Here is a 16,108-nt window from a genome sequence, read left to right on the forward strand (position 1 = left end):
TATATTATGCCAGTGTGTAGCTTGAATCTGTAACCTCTGTGGTGTGGTGCTCCATGGAATATATGAGGCCATACAGTATTCATAGCACTGGCCCCGAGGTGCCAATTATAGGTTGGACACTTAAACAAGGAACATTCTTTGAGCCAGTAAAATAAGTGTTGCCAATTGTGCAATATGGTGCACTGGGTAATGTAAATAAGAGACCTGCACTCAGTGCCACATGTATGTTAGATTGCTAGATAATTTCTCCCCTGTCCCTGATCTGGAGAAAAATGACCTCCACCAAGGCATGGAGAACATCCATCCATTTGTCAGTCTATCAGTCCATCCAGTCCATTACTCTGTCCATCTGTTTTTTGCTATCAACTTTTAAAAATTGTATTAGTTTATCAATAATAAAAGAAAACATACAGTTTAACAACAAATACTGTATTTTACATATCTCAAAGTAATGGCTGGATTGCCAAGAAATTTGCTGTGCACATGTATGTTCCCAAGAGGAAGTCATTTCTTGATTTTGGTGACCCTGTGGACTTTGCTCTAGCACCACCATCAGGCCAAACCTTCCATTTTCGATATATCTGGATAAGAAATAGCTGGATGGCAATTAACTTTGCTGTGTCCATTAATGTTCCAAAGAGGAAATAACCTAGTGATTTTAGTGACCTCGTGACCTTTCCTCCTGTGCCACCATCAGGCTAAACCTTCAATTTGTCATTGACATTTCTCAAAAGGTAATGACTGGATTGCCATGAAACTTGCCATGGAGAAAAGTGGAAGAAACCTCTGGTTTGGATAGCCCAAGGCCTATTCTTCTAGCTCCAACATCAGGCCAAACCTTGATCAACATTCCAATGAAAATTGCTGAGGACATTCATGAATTTGATGAACTCATGATGCATTTTTCTCTAGTGCCATCAGGCTAAACCCTCATTTTTGATTGACATATCCATCCAAAAAAGTAATGGCTGGATTGGCATGCAATTTCACTTGCACATTTATGTTCCCAAGAGGAAGAAACCTATTTATGACGACCCAAAGACCTTTCCTCTAGTGCCACCATCAGGCTAAACCTTCAAATTTTGATTGACATATCTGGAAATGAAATGGCTGGATTGGGATGAAATTTGGCGTACACATTTGTCTTCCCAAGAGGAAGATTTAGCTGTTAGTGATCCCATGACTTTTCCATCAAACCAAACGTTCAAATTGTGATTGATATAGCTGGAAAAGTAATGATTGGTTTGTAATAAACCATGCTGTGCCCATTAATGTTCCCACCAGGAAGCAATTTTGGTGACCCCATGATCTTTCCTCTTGCGCCACTATCAACTTTCAAATTGTGATTGACATATCTCAAAAAGTAATGGCTGGATTGCCATGAAATTTGCTGTGCACATTTATTTTCACAAGTGGCTTGTTAATGAGAGATGTCAGAGGAGAAGGGCCAGACTGGTCAAAGCTGACAGGAAGGTGGCAGTAAGGCAAATAACCACACATTACAACAGTGGTATGCAGAAGAGCATCTGTGAACACGCAATGCGTCAAACCTCTAATTGGATAGGCTACAGCAGCAGAAGATCAATAAGTCTAAAAAATATGTCTAATCAACTTGTTGCCCATTGATGAATGTGTGTACAGGGTGTGTAGCTGCATGTTTCTGCGTGGACACTGTTATTACCAGGAGCCAGAATGGAATGGTATAATAAAGCTTTGTGTATATGAACACCACTGGGGCCGTGAATCATCACTGTGAGCATGGAGTAGGACTACAGCAAGGTCTAGTGTGAAATACTTTGTCAAATGTATTACTCCCGGTGGTGGCAATTTGACTTGTTCTGTCAGACCATGCATGCTCCAATTTGCTCTTAGCATAGGTATTTTGCAAGTGTGTGCGTGCATACGCGCGTGTGAGTGCGTGTGTGGGTGTGACTTGCATTGGCTGATTTATACATTGTAAAGTTGCAGACACAATGATAGAGCTGTCTGTATACTTACACTCTCAGAGGCAAACTAATATCCATTAGTTAGAGCCTCTCTGCTCTTGTGCTCAGGGCATGGCTATACATGTTCCTGTGTTTTAGGGCCCTCCTGGTGGTGTCTAACGGCCCTCCTGACTGAAACTTTGAGTCACTGTGACCATATCAATCTACCTGCGCTCCTGGCTCAACCACAAAGATGTGGACAGATGGATGGTATAATGAAGGTATTTGGAGGAAGACATTAGCACAGCTAATAAAGATAAGATAGAGTCGTAAAGAGGTGCGGGGAAGCTGGGCACAGGCATGAGGAGGAGGAGGGGTCATGCATTAAAACAAACAAGCAGCATGTCATAATAACAGTAATAAAGCAAGGCTGCAGGGAGAACCTTGATTACTGGAAGGCTTTGAGATTATAGCCTTTGCAGCACTTTCTCCTAATCCTCCTCTCGCCAACTCAGTCTCTTAAAATTCAGATAGAAATTGAAGGTGCGGAAATGCATTTCTAAATATTGCCAAAGTATACATGAATACATTCATACAATAACACTGATGAATAACTTTATCTCTCTCTTACTCTCTCCCTCTTACTCTCTCTGTTTTTCTCTCTCTTGCTCTCTCTGCTCACATACACACAAACACACACACACATTCTCTCCCTCCCTCCCTACAGCTGACTCGAGGCTGAGCCCAATGCCTCTGGCAGTAACACTCTCAGCCTCCACTGTCCAATGTTACTGTGAATTCCCTCTTCTGAATCTGCTCCACAGCTCTCTGGTAGAGGGGGCTGAGGTAAAAGTAGTGCTGCATGATTTCCCTGCAGTGTGATTCAGGCTTTCATAAAGCAGACTAACCTTCTCACACACGGTGAAAGCCTTATAGTCAGTGCCCTAACCCATACAATCTCCAAGGCACAGTGCAAGGCCTTGTGGGCACACCATATAGAACAGGGATTATCAAATCAAGGTCCACAAACTGCTGGTTTTCCACCCTCCCTTTACCTGTGTGAAGACAGGCTGGCCAATCAGGAGCACTAATTGTAAAACTAAGAAAAGAAAACCAGAGACAGATTTGGTCCAGACTTGATGACGGCTGATATAGAAGGATAACAGGGATAATACAATGCACCATGTCTGTTGTGAGTGCCCTCTAGTGTGCGCTCTGGAGACAGACTGAGAGATGGGGCTTGTTTCACTGCACTTGTTGCCGGCTGCCAGCTAAATAGACAAATAGTCATCGTATTGCCCTCTGCCCTGCCCGGCAGTCCTTCCTCGTTTATGGCCCGTTAAGTAAACAACATGCAGTGGGCCCTGCGCTGGGATTTCCAAGGAGCTGTCTCATCTCTTAATGCTCTTTGTAGCCTTGCCAGGCTACAGAGCTGAGATATAGAGGGGTCTGGGAGAGGAGGTGGAGGATGATTAATGGTAGGTAGCCCCCGCACCTTCACAGGCCTGGTTTACATGGTGTGTGTTCACTTTCCCCAAGCAGTTCATTAGAATAAAACATTTTGACATGCGAATAAATGGCTCCGTGTAAACTTAGCTACAGTTTGGTGAGAGCACAAGGGTGGGTTGCCAGTTCAGATTCTCTTGCAGCGTCTTGACTGCGGTAGACATTAGACAACATAACCTTAACCTTGAGGAAAAAGTGTATAGCAATTATAGGCAGCAATCATGACAAACACACAATAGTAATATTGTGTGGTTATCTCTAATCTCTAGTTATTTTTCCTTACAGTGTCAGGTGTTTGAGATTGTATTACACCACACTGACTGTAAGTGTGGAGCATTTTCTCTGCATCAATAACCGTTCTAGCCTTTGGCAGATGTCTCGCGATTCCACATTACATTCTTGACCGCTAAACCGCAGACAGATATGGTCAATAGGACCCGGCGTCTGAAGAGGGCACTTCCTGACCGTTGTCTGGTCCTCCTGCACCCACAGCCCGGCGTGTTGGGTTTTTGGGATCCCTTCCATGTGACCTCAGGGCACTAATGGGGGGTTTCCCAGAAAATGCCCACGCGCGCAATTGCCACGCAATGCAGAAATGACGGAACGTGAATCGATCACTGTCAAAACCTGTATGAGTGACAGATACTGGCGGGAACTGAGGTTCTTACAGTACTGTACTCGGCCCGCAGGGATGAGGGATTTACATAAAGACAAGCCAGAAGTCGAGACTGGCCCTAATTATCGATTGAACCACAAGATGGCACTCTCATTTTCTGTCCCTTTTAGCATTGCTGATGTGAATTACCCAGGTTTTTCATGAGTAATTATTACACAATCCACTGTATTCCTATTCATACTCCCTTAAAGAAAACACAAACCAGTTTTTATTCCACATTTTATTAAAGATGTAATAACAAAATAACATTCTATTTGATGTTATCACTAGAGCATTGATATTATGATTACTATAGATATGTGAATATTAGGCAGGTTTCAGCTTTCTGTCAGGCATGTACATATTTCCCATGCAGAATGGATTTATAGACCCTGCTGCCCAATGATGGCATATTTTAGTGATTCTATTTCTATATACAGTATAACACAAGATGAAAATCAGGGAGAGGACATCCTTACTATCCTTGTATCATATGATCAGACTCAGTGTAGGCACTTCATTTTAATAGTCTTATTTATAGTCTTCATTGTTTGTCCTTAATTATTACCCTTTTCTTGTCCTCTCATCTGTATTACTCACCTATCTTCTTAGCCATTTCAGACCAGGCCTTAATGCACTGCAACTCTATACTCCTTCTGGTGCCGCATTGTTAGGTTTATACACAACACACACGCACACACAGACACACACACTCACACACACACACTTACTGTACAGACACACACACTCACTGTTCTTACACACACACTTACTGCACATACACACACACATACACACTTACTGTACAGACAGACACGCACACACACTTACTGCACCACACACACACTAACTGTACATACACACACACTTACTGTACAGACACACGCACACACACTGCACATACACACACACTAACTGTACATACACACACACTTACTGTACAGACACACGCACACACACTGCACATACATACACACTAACTGTACATACACACACACTTACCGTACAGACACACGCACACACACTTACTGCACACACACACACACACACACTAACTGTACATACACACACACTTACTGCACATACACACACACGCACACACACACTTACTATACATACACACACAGACACACTTACTGTACAGACACACACAGACACATTTACTGTACATACACACACACACTTGCTGCACATACACACACACACACTTGCTGCACACACACACACACACACTTGCTGCACACACACACACACACACACACACACACACACACACACTTGCTGCACATACACACACAAACACTGCTAAGCCCTGCATGGGGGTAAAACCCAGTGTGAGGGTGTGTGGCATCCCTCAGAAAAGACGTGAAGCACAAAAGCTGAGCAGGGGACTTCCTCTACTTTCCCCTGCGTGACGGGAACTGTTTCGGGGGGGAGGGGAGCAGGGTCTCTGACTGCATGATTCCTTAGCGTTGCGCCAGCAGATAAAAGCGCAGCACCTCTATAAATAATCCACAACTGAAGGAGTAGTGAAGTAGGGATGAAGTAGTAGAAAGAGACAGCAAGCGCCAGAGGCTGGGCCAGCGTTTGACAGAGAGAGAGAGAGAGAGAGAGAGAGCCGCTAACGCAGCATAATTAGCAGGGGCTGCTTGGTTACCTTCCAAACAAAGCAGCCGATACGCAGAGCCAGCGGAGAGGAGGAGAGAGGGACGGAGAGAGGGAGAGAGAGAGAGGGAGGGAGAGACAGGGAGAGAGAGGGGGAAGGACTGCGCCGTGCCGCACTCCAGCCTCAGTCTCCGCGGGAGACAGTACAGCGCTGGTCACGGCGTGCCAGAGCAACACCGAACCCCCACATCCCTGCAGCTGCACTCCACACCAGCCTCCACGACAAGGAAGAGGGAGAGAACGACATAGAGAGAGAGTAAGAGAGAGAGAGTGAGGGAGCCGGAGGGAGACACTGCTTGGGTGATGCGGAGGGTCTGCAGGAGCGGCTGAGCGCACCGACCCCCCCCGACCCCAGCCGCAGGGACAGCACACAGAGCGCCCCTCGGAGGGGACTGTAGTTTCGGCCCCTAGCAGAGGATGAAGAAGCACTCCGCCAGAGTGGCTCCCCTCAGCTCCTACAGCACCCAGGTCCTGACCTGCCCGGTCTCCGAAGGTAAAGGGCCCGGAGAGCGGGGGGTGTGGGGGCGGGCAGGGGTGAGTGAGACACAGCGTGTGTGTGTGTGTGTGTGCGTGTGTGTATGTATGTGCGTGTGTGTGTGTGTGTGTATGTGTGTGCGTGTGTGTGTGTGTGTGTGTGCGTGTGTGTGTGTATGTGTGTGTGCATGTGTGTGTATGATAGGACAATGCGCACAGTGCTTCTGTTGCTGATAGCATAGTATGCACTGTGTGTGTTTGTGTGAGAGAGAGAGTTCACACGTGTGTGAAGAGAAGCTGATTACACAGGCAGTCAGGGTCCACTCTTCAGGATCTGTGGCGTACACGCAGTCCCCGTACAGCTGCATGTGATGCGCAAGCCATGGTGGAAGGGAGCTGTGTGACGGAGTGTGCATGTGCTCACCATGTAAACATTCAGGTGTTCCTGTGACCCTCTGGTATTGGCAAAAATGTGAATAAACCCTTGAGGATTGTGATAAATTTACAGGTTAACAGCCCTTCCAGGACACGTACCACTAATGGGAGGCCATACTTTAATTGTAGCTTTTCTACGGCGGAGTGTTGATTTGGGAATAGCAAGGTGTTAATGGGGGTGTCTCTGTAACTTTTATGAGAGTAATTTTCTGTGAGTAGCATGCTTTATTGAGCAATAAAAGCTGAGGGCTGTGGAACTTGTGACAGCAGCCAATAAGTCAAGCGATGCCACTTGAGCAGTCCATTTGTGCGACTCTTTGTTCATGTGCTTGTGTATAGGAGGACATGAATAAGTGAGTTTAAGTGTGTGTGTGTGTGTGTGCACACGCACGTGTGTGTGTCTGTGTGTATGTGTGTGCGTGGGTCCATGTGCATGCATGTGTGTGTGTGTGTTGTCACCTGAAAGTGACAACACAATGGCTCACCATTGTCTGTTTGAATGAGATTTAGATCCCCTAATTTAGACATCTATAGATTCTTGTTAATTAAAAACAGTTAATCTCAACCAGAATGCTCTAGTTTGGTCAGAAGTCGCCTTCTCCTTTCATAAACTTTGAACCAATTTATCTATGAAAATAATATTAGACCATACCAAAGGTTGATAGGAAGAACATGCGTTCAAGCCCATGATACTCTGGACATATAATTTTAGTCAAAATACACAATTGTGTAAAAAGTCTATTTGAAATGTGTGCCCCGAATGGTTGTTAGGTTATCATACAGTAAATAGCATACCTTTCATTCTTAGCTTATAGCTGCCTCGTCCATCTCATTTCTCATGTAAAAACTGCTATTCCTTAAGAGAGGATACCTGCACATTTATTATGTGGGCATGCAATCAGCGCATGTACAGTATACATGCTTAATGAGTCATGCAGCACATGCAGAATGTCGGTACTGGACAGTTAGTTGCTCTAAGGAAACTTTGCAAGGTGGCCAAAGCATAAGCCTTCGTTCTAATTGAGTTATTGTCGGTCATGGGAAATTTGATGCACCTCTTTAGTCTTTAGTGCCATTCAGCACTGCAGGAAATGGACACACGCTGTCGGCCAGGACGTTCCATCTCCATTTCTTCGCCCACACCTCTGGCTGGTGCACCTAGTGAGGAAAACTGCTGAGCGTCATCTTGAAATTATGCTGGTGTCTTGGCATTATCAGGCTATGTACCTGTATCTCGGACAGTGTTTTAGCTATTATTTACCATACATTCTAAATTATTTATATCTGTTGGATTGTTGTAATTAACTAAAATAATGCAAGCTGTGGATGTGAAGCTAGTCCCACCTCCAGTATTTCATTTTTGTGAGAGATTTCTTTTGTGCATTACTGAACCAGTTGGCATACGCATGAAAAATAAACTGTGAGCACTGTTTTAAGAATGCAGATGTAGTTGGCGAGCGCAAGCACTTGAACAGTTCCAAGAAACCGAGGACAGTATTTTGACAATACTGAGCCTGCCCTTGGCACAAATGCAGCTTCGTAAGCATAGATGTGGAATGGTGCATGAACATAAAATTATTCTTTTTTTATGCTGGTCTTAGTGCAAAAGCCATCCTGCAGTAGCATTACCAGCAGCCTTAACAGGGAAAGATAATGTGAAAAATAACAATTTAAGCTATATGTCGCCACAAACAGATACTAGTGCTTTAACAATCTATTTGAATCCTTCACAGCAAAATATTCTACAATTCTACAAATGTAATGATATATTACCGATAAATGGCACATTGGTAAACGGAGTGGAGCACACAAACAACATTAATATTGAGACATAAGTGTCTTACTGTACGTATATATTACATTACTGGCATTTGGCAGATGATCTTATCCAGAGCGACGTACTGTTGATTAGACCAAGCAGGAGACAATCCTCCCCTGGAGCAATGCTGGGTTAAGGGCCTTGCTCCAGGGCCCAACGGCTGTGCGGATCTTATTGTGTCGGGATTCGAACCCCCGCCCTTGCCAGTCATTCACCTTAACCACTACGCCACAGGCCGCCCTGTAGCGTATGTAATTCATTCATATGTAATTCATTCAGACACATCAATCTATGTACAGTTGGGTATAGGGGGTAGTTCATCTTCAGAATAGAAGGAGATAGCAGTGGGAATACCTGAAAAGCAATCAATACCATCACTGTTTGCTGTACACAGTATGTGGATGGTCTTTGTTAGAGTTTAATTAGGACAAGATATTTCACTGTGTATATTGCCTTCTTACTTGTCATCATGTATTTACCCAATTTCATGTATTAAGTATTTTTTAGTAGTTTATGAATCCAAGTTCATTTTACGAGTATTGCTTGTGCTGAAGATATGCCCTCAAGGGACGTACTTCCCTTACTTACTTGCTTTACATTTTTAGTGCTTGAACATTCTTTGTCTTAGGACATCTTTACTATGGAAATGTAGCAGAATTTAGATTTTATGAAAGGGAAATTCAAAAAAGTCTTTGTTATAGTTGCAAAAGAGAAACCACTGTCTTTGAACACTGGAGGCACACCACATTTGGAGGCAGTGTGACAAAGATCTAGGAAACTTCCAGACCGTGATGGCTGGTCTCTGATAATAATGTGCGTAAGAACAAATCCTTCATGGAATCTGACATCAGGGGTGTTTCTAACCATTGTTACTGCTGCCAGTCTTTATGCCTGGAATATTTGTTGATGATTTTGTGGTGCCATTTTTCTCAAATGTCTGTAGAATTATTTGAATAAATGTAGCTTCTCTTTTTCTCCATTTTAAAATCCAAGGTATATTGTTGATGTAAAGTTCAATTAATCTGTTCTGCCCATAATGAGGAAGCACTTGGCTTTCTTTGCATGTGCATGTGCACAATGTGAAAAACAGATAACAGAGACATTGTCGTCTTACTTGTAGCTGGTATATTGGAATGATTCCACAGATTTTTCTGAATTGAACACTATTTCCATTAAGATAGACACATTCACATTCTCGAGGAGAAGAAAGTGAACAGAACAGTTTGAGACAATTAAGACACAATTTTGAGATGGTTACCAATGGATTATTCAGATGATTGACACATTTGTTCTAACAAAATTTTAGCAAATTAAATGTACTTCTTGTTTCTTGTCACACACCTAAATAGCACATGCCTATGTAGACAGGACGGTGTATCCCCATAAGTGTTTCCATGGTGCATACAATGATAATGTAAAGTAATGTACTATAGTCTAGAAATGACCTTAGTGCTCTCAAAACATCCAGTGTATTGGACACAATGATAGGGATATTTGTAACCTCTTCCCTGCTGAATGTTTTCTTTATTGTAATACAGTCAAAACACTAGTTTAAGGCAATTCAGCTCTTTACAAACATTAGCTTTTCTGCTACAGTATTTTTGTAAGCAGCAAAATACATATTTATGTTATGACAGTATTCCATATAAGGACCCATGTTCAGGCTTTTATTGTGGTTTCAATCTCTGAACTTGTATTGATTAGCTGAGGCAGGGGAATCTGCATCATCCAGTCCTCTCAATTTTGCATCAAAGCCATGCTTTCTCAGCGACAATTACTAACTAATGACTCTTCAGTATGAAATCAATACCTATAATATGGAGTCTGCTTCGTTATTAAATAATTAATTATAGAGCACTCTTTGATTTCTAAACAACACTCCAAAATGTCATCCCTATGAATTGCAGTAACTTTATTAATTGAGCCAGACTAATATTAATAGTCTTTAACTTGGTCTCAAACCCCACTGGCATTTTGAGTTCTTCAAATCTAAAGAAAGCTGATTCCGCTATGCAGTAAGATCATCTTTACTGGTGAATTAACACAGCAACAGTGTAGTATTGGAACATACAGTAGTTTTCTTCTGTTGTGCTCACAAATACCCAAATAAATTAGGTATTACATTAGGTAACTGTGGTTACAGTATCTCATCTTATTGGTATTGTCCAAGCTAAAATGATTGTAATAATAGCAAACTGCAATATTACGAGACACATTTTTTTGTAAGACAGCCATGAAAATACATTCAACCAAGCAATTAACTGGATTACTGTCTGTGTTTTTATCCATTCTTTGAACAGTGTAAACCTTTTTAATTTTCACCATCTCTTGGGGATTGCATTTCAGGGAATTTATGAAAGCATATATTCATCTGTGCCTTTTCATTTCACGTTGTTCATAATTTATTTATATTTCGTTTCGTTTATGTGCATACAGTGAGATCTGTTAGTATTTGGACAGTGGCACAGTTAATTTTATTTTGGCTCTGTACTCTGGCTCATTGGATATGCATATGCACACTGCATATGAGGTCAATGTGCAGACTGTCACCTTTAATGTGAGGGTGTTTATATCCATATTGGGTGATCTGTTCCCCATTTTAGGGGATGAAAGGAAACTGGATGTTTGGCTTCTCAACTGTATGATTTGTCAGGTTTATTGGAACACATCCTTAGTGCGGGTATAATAATTTTTTCAGTATGTGGTCTTGATTCTAGGCTTTTGATTGCCATTGGAGTCTGTTGCTGTTTGTCAACATAAGGAGCAGAGTTGTGCCAATGAAAGCCAAGGAAGCCATTATGAGGCTGAGAAATAAGAGGCATAAAAATATCCAGAGACATAGGCCAAATAACAGGCTTACCAAAACAAACTGTATGGAAAGAGAGCACTGGTGTATGTTTGGGATCATTGCCTTGCAGTGGGATGAAGCACCAGCCAATAAGTTTGGAGACTTTTAATTGATGAATCAATGAAGACAAGAGATCGTAGTGTAGCCTCTGTATAACTGTTTGTTTGTGTTTATTACATCCATGCCTGCCTCCTGAAGAGTTTTTCTTCACTATGGTGAGAATTCTTTCAACTGTAGAGGTCTTCCTTGGTCTGCCAGCCCCTTTGAAATTAGTCAGCTCACCCGTGCTTTCTTTCTTCTTAATGCTGTTTGGCCTATGTCTCTGACTGTTTTTGCTCATTTCCCAGCCCCAAAAAGGCTTCTTTACTGTCTTTAGCACAACTCTAGTCCTCATATTGACAAATGACAATAACAGACCCCAAAGGCAAAAGCCTAGAATCTAGACTAGAAACTGAAAGCCTTCGTATACCTTTCGTAAGGGATGTAATTCCTACATGGATGTAAGAACCTTGAAATTAGAGGTGACAGTCTGTTCTGTAACCTAATATTCATTGTTTTATTTCAAATACAGAGTATACCGAGACAAAAGGAAAAATGTACCACTGTCCAAATACTAACTCAATGTACATTCTGCAAGGAATTGATTACCAGCAATATGCTACATGTGGTGTTAGTGCAAGGCTGAATGGCTAAAAACCTGTATAAAACATGTCGGATCCCCCTCACTAGCTCCATCCAGCACTTATTTCCCCTGAGGAATAGCGCCAAAAATCATTAGACTACTTGCATACTTGCAGTAAGTAGCACTTGACCGTTTTGTTTCATTTTCATGCGAATACTGTGCTTGAGTCCGCCTGCATGTGCATGTGTGGCATGAAAGTAGCGCTTATTTTAATGGTTCATGCCATACCTACAAGTATAGTTTGAGGCAATAATGCAGTAATACAATGGTCAATAAGAGCTCATTCTGGAGAGTACTGCCACAATGTCGGGGCAGAAAATGGATATGAAAGCAATTTGTGAACTTTAAGGCTGTTGTCCATAGCAAAAACCCCTCGAAGGAGACTTGATTGGCTTTGTAAATGGTTAATGGTTGGCATTTATAAAACGCCTTTATCCAAAGTGCTGTACAGTTTATGCTTCTCATTCAGCCATTCACACACCAACTGTGATTGACTGCCATGCAAGGCACCAACCAGCTCATCTGGAGCATTTGTGGGTTAGGCACTTAGGGACACTTCGACACACACAGGGCGGGATCAAACCGGCAACCCTCCAACTGCTCTTACTGCCTGGACCAATGTCATCCCATTGTTGGCTTTGTGCATTCTTACAGTACGTTTGTGGTCCTGAGTCTTCTGTAGGTTTCTCAAAGTGTGACCAGAGAACCACAGGAGAGACAGGGAGGGTTTGTCATATTGGCATTACTCTGAGACCAGCTATTGAAGCTATGGACCACTAGTGAATGGAGGACTATAAGGTCTAGGAATAGTACATCAGCCAGGACAGCTTTACATTTGGCATCTTTTGCAGATGCTCAGAAGATCCTTTTATCTCTGGTTATCTGATACACAGGTTGGGTTCCTAAAAGAGTGTGGAGTGTGTGTTGTTTTTGTTCTCAGCACAGAGGAAAGCACTCAAAGATATATGCCTTCAAGGGCCTTTCAGTGAATTTACTTTGATGAGACAGTAAAATACTGAAGTAGATCGACTTCATTCTGCTGTGCATCATATTGGGCATTAAATAAACAGTGAATAGATGGTCATGGGAAAAACAGTCCTGAAGATCTTACAGAGTCAGCCTCTCTTCCTGTTTATATTCTGGATTTTGGGAGATTTTCCAGAGGTCACTGTCAGGTGAATTACATAATGGCAAGACATATCAGGACACTGGCTGCAACCAAATCCAGCTGTGCTTGTGTTTTGTAACACAAATCATTTGAGGGCAAAAATTATGCCCAGGTCTAACTGATTAAGTTTCAAGGCAAGGGCAAATACACCACTGAACGGTATACAGTGCAGTCTGTAAGTATTTTTTGTTGTTTTTGCTCAGCGCTCCAGCAAGAAAACAGTTGAAATAAATCACTATGTGATTGTGCAGACTTTATTGCACCGTCTATATAAACCATTTTCTACAAAGTCCTCCCAATGTTTGGGGACCAAAAGTAATTGGACAAATGAATACAAACCGAAAAGTCATCATATTTAATAATCCTTTGCAATCGATGCTGGATATCTTCCCTGGTGATGCTCTGCCAGACATGTACTGCAGCATTCTTCAGCTCCTGCTTGCTTTTATTTGCCTTTAGTCCAGTCTTCAGCAAGTGAAATGCATGCTCAATTGGACTGAGGTCAGGTGATTGACTTGGACAGTCAAGAATTTTCCAATTTTTGGCCTGCATGGTTGCTTTGGCTGTATTTGGTTGGATCTGAGCAGACAAGATGTTTCTGTATACTTCAGCATTCATCCTGCTGCTGCCATCAGCAGTGACATCATCAATGAACACGACAAGTGAGCGAGTCCCAGTGGCAGCCATACTGTACATGAATAAGCCTACCTCCACCCTGTTTGACAGATGAGGTGGAATAGTACTTTGGAGTTGTTCCGTTTTCTTCTCCATTTTCTTTTCCCTTCACTCTGGTACAGGCTGCTCTTCAACTAATCTGTCCATAACACTGTTGCAGAACTCTACAGGTTTTTTAATGTATGTTTTTGCAAACTGTAGCCTGGCCATTCCATTCTTGAGGCTTGCCAGGGGTTTGCATCTTGTGGTGAACTCTCCGAGTTTATGCTGGTGTCGTCTCCTCTTGATGGGAGTCTTTGACACATCATGGGTACTGTAAATCCTTGAGCGTGTTCTTGATCTGTTGAACAGTTACAAAGGAATTTTTCTTCACCATTCAAAAGATTCTTCTGTCTACCAGGTCATTGCTGAACTCAACAGTGCGTACTTGCTTCTTAACAATGTACCAAATATTGGTACTGCAGCACTGCAGTCTTCTTAGAACTGTTCTGACCAAATCAGGGTGGAATCTGTTTCTGGGTGGAAAATCCAGGATCAGGGAGTTAATGACCTAGCCAGTATTTGGTTCTAATCACCTGTATTTGCTAATTAGCACAATTCCACAGCCAGGAGGTTGAACTAATTTGTGAAATCAGCTAATGAGTTAATGTGTAGAAGAAATGCATAGCAGTCAGCACTGCCCCCTGGACTTTCCACCTCTGGTCTTCAGTCTCCTTTGGAGCGCAGCTACTTGATGTTTACAGAATTGGGATAAGACCTTAATGGCCTGTAGTCAACATTTTATGCACATAAGATTATAAAAGATGTATAAGCCAAAAGGCAGCTTTTGTTGATGTGCCTGCTTATTTATTTATTTATTTTATTTTATTTTATTTAAGATTTAATCGGCAGGGACAGTGTATATCAATCAAAATTTTAGTTCACTCTTCAATATAAATATGTCGGAGTTAGCCTCGCGGCTAGTTTACATCTGTAGTCCCCGGGCAGGTCAACAACATAACAATGACAATAAAGTTACATGATATTAAAAAAACCATTAACAGTCCAGCAGCAATAAAAACAATCAGTAAATGCAAAATGTCCACACTTTGAATAGCTGGAGGTGGTACACACAGGTGCCGGAGATTAATTATGGTTACAGGTCCGGTGTTCTTGGACCCAGTTTTTTGGAACAGTCGAAGGGTAGTGCAGGTCCCTACATTTGTGGGCAGAGTGTTCCCGTGCTGCGTGGCTCGGACAGAGAAGGCTGAACGTCCAAAAGTACTGAGCTGGTGGGTCTGTCATTGACCTTTCTGGCCACAAACTGCCTCATTTGTTTTGACATGTTTGCCTTAACTAACATAATTAGCCAGGGGCTGGTCTGCAGAATATTATCAATTTATTAAATGAATCCTGGTTACCTTGCTTCACTCCAGTATAGCACTGTAATGTACTAATGAACATCATCTGGATTTTTGATCTCTTCTGTAAAAATATTACAGGGACTGGTAGCAAGGACCAGAATTGTTATTACAGTTTATATTAAAGGAGTGAATCTCTTTCTCTCCTTTCACAATTCTTTCAGCTTTCGGTTGTATTAGCTGTACCCTTTGGCTAAGGTGGTGTGAGTGGCATCAAGGAGAGTGCCAAGCAACAAAACTTCCTCTCACTGTCACCAACTGTGTTTTTATACTTTTCTCTCCGCATACTGCAAATAAGGCTTCAGCCTTTATGGAGAAATGTCCCACCGCACCATTCTGCTAGAATAGCTTTCACACTTTAGTTAATGTGCATTCGCTGTGCTCACCGTCTATATCCCTCTGTGTTGTCTTTAGGCTATTTGCATTTACATTATATATACACCAGAGTACCTTATTCGCAGAATTAATTTGCCAGTCCAACTCCTCAGAGGAGCACTGGAGATCAAACGTCCCTGATTAGTTTAGGTTTCACACGAGTCCTGGGGTTCATTCACTGAATGCAAGCAGAGGGACAATCAATAACTGTGGCTAAGTGCCCTTAAATGTCCCTGCTGTTCACTGCCAGCAGTCTGTTTCCCACCCTTTTCTGGACCTGCACATCTTTACACACCAAAGTCTTCTAGCTGACTAGGTTGTAGCCAGGCTACATCCGGGTAAAACCTGGGATATTTTGGCATTAACCTAGACCATTTATGTCAAACCTACTCTCAACCTAGATTTCCACCCCTCTAGACATCTAGATTCCAGCTCTTGTTCACTGGATATGAAGAGTCAAAGATGTAACGCAATCCTTTTA

The 16,108-nt window shown here is 42.4% G+C and overlaps 1 protein-coding gene across 2 annotated transcripts in view; it reads left to right on the forward strand.

The window, feature by feature from the left end:
* Positions 1–16,108, forward strand: part of slc35f4 (solute carrier family 35 member F4) — a 42,141-nt gene that overhangs the window by 15,840 nt on the left and 10,193 nt on the right. Inside the window, exon 1 of one of the 2 annotated variants that reach the window (XM_061259467.1) lies at positions 5,896–6,244. The exons of the other annotated variant lie outside the window; for it this stretch is intronic. Coding sequence (XP_061115451.1) covers positions 6,169–6,244 — 76 coding nt within the window. The 5' untranslated portion in view covers positions 5,896–6,168. Of the gene's footprint in view, positions 1–5,895; positions 6,245–16,108 lie in introns of those variants that run through there. 2 annotated transcript variants of the gene reach the window in all.

This window comes from Conger conger, chromosome 1, assembly GCF_963514075.1.
Source record: "Conger conger chromosome 1, fConCon1.1, whole genome shotgun sequence".
In the NCBI taxonomy this organism is placed as follows: domain Eukaryota; kingdom Metazoa; phylum Chordata; class Actinopteri; order Anguilliformes; family Congridae; genus Conger; species Conger conger.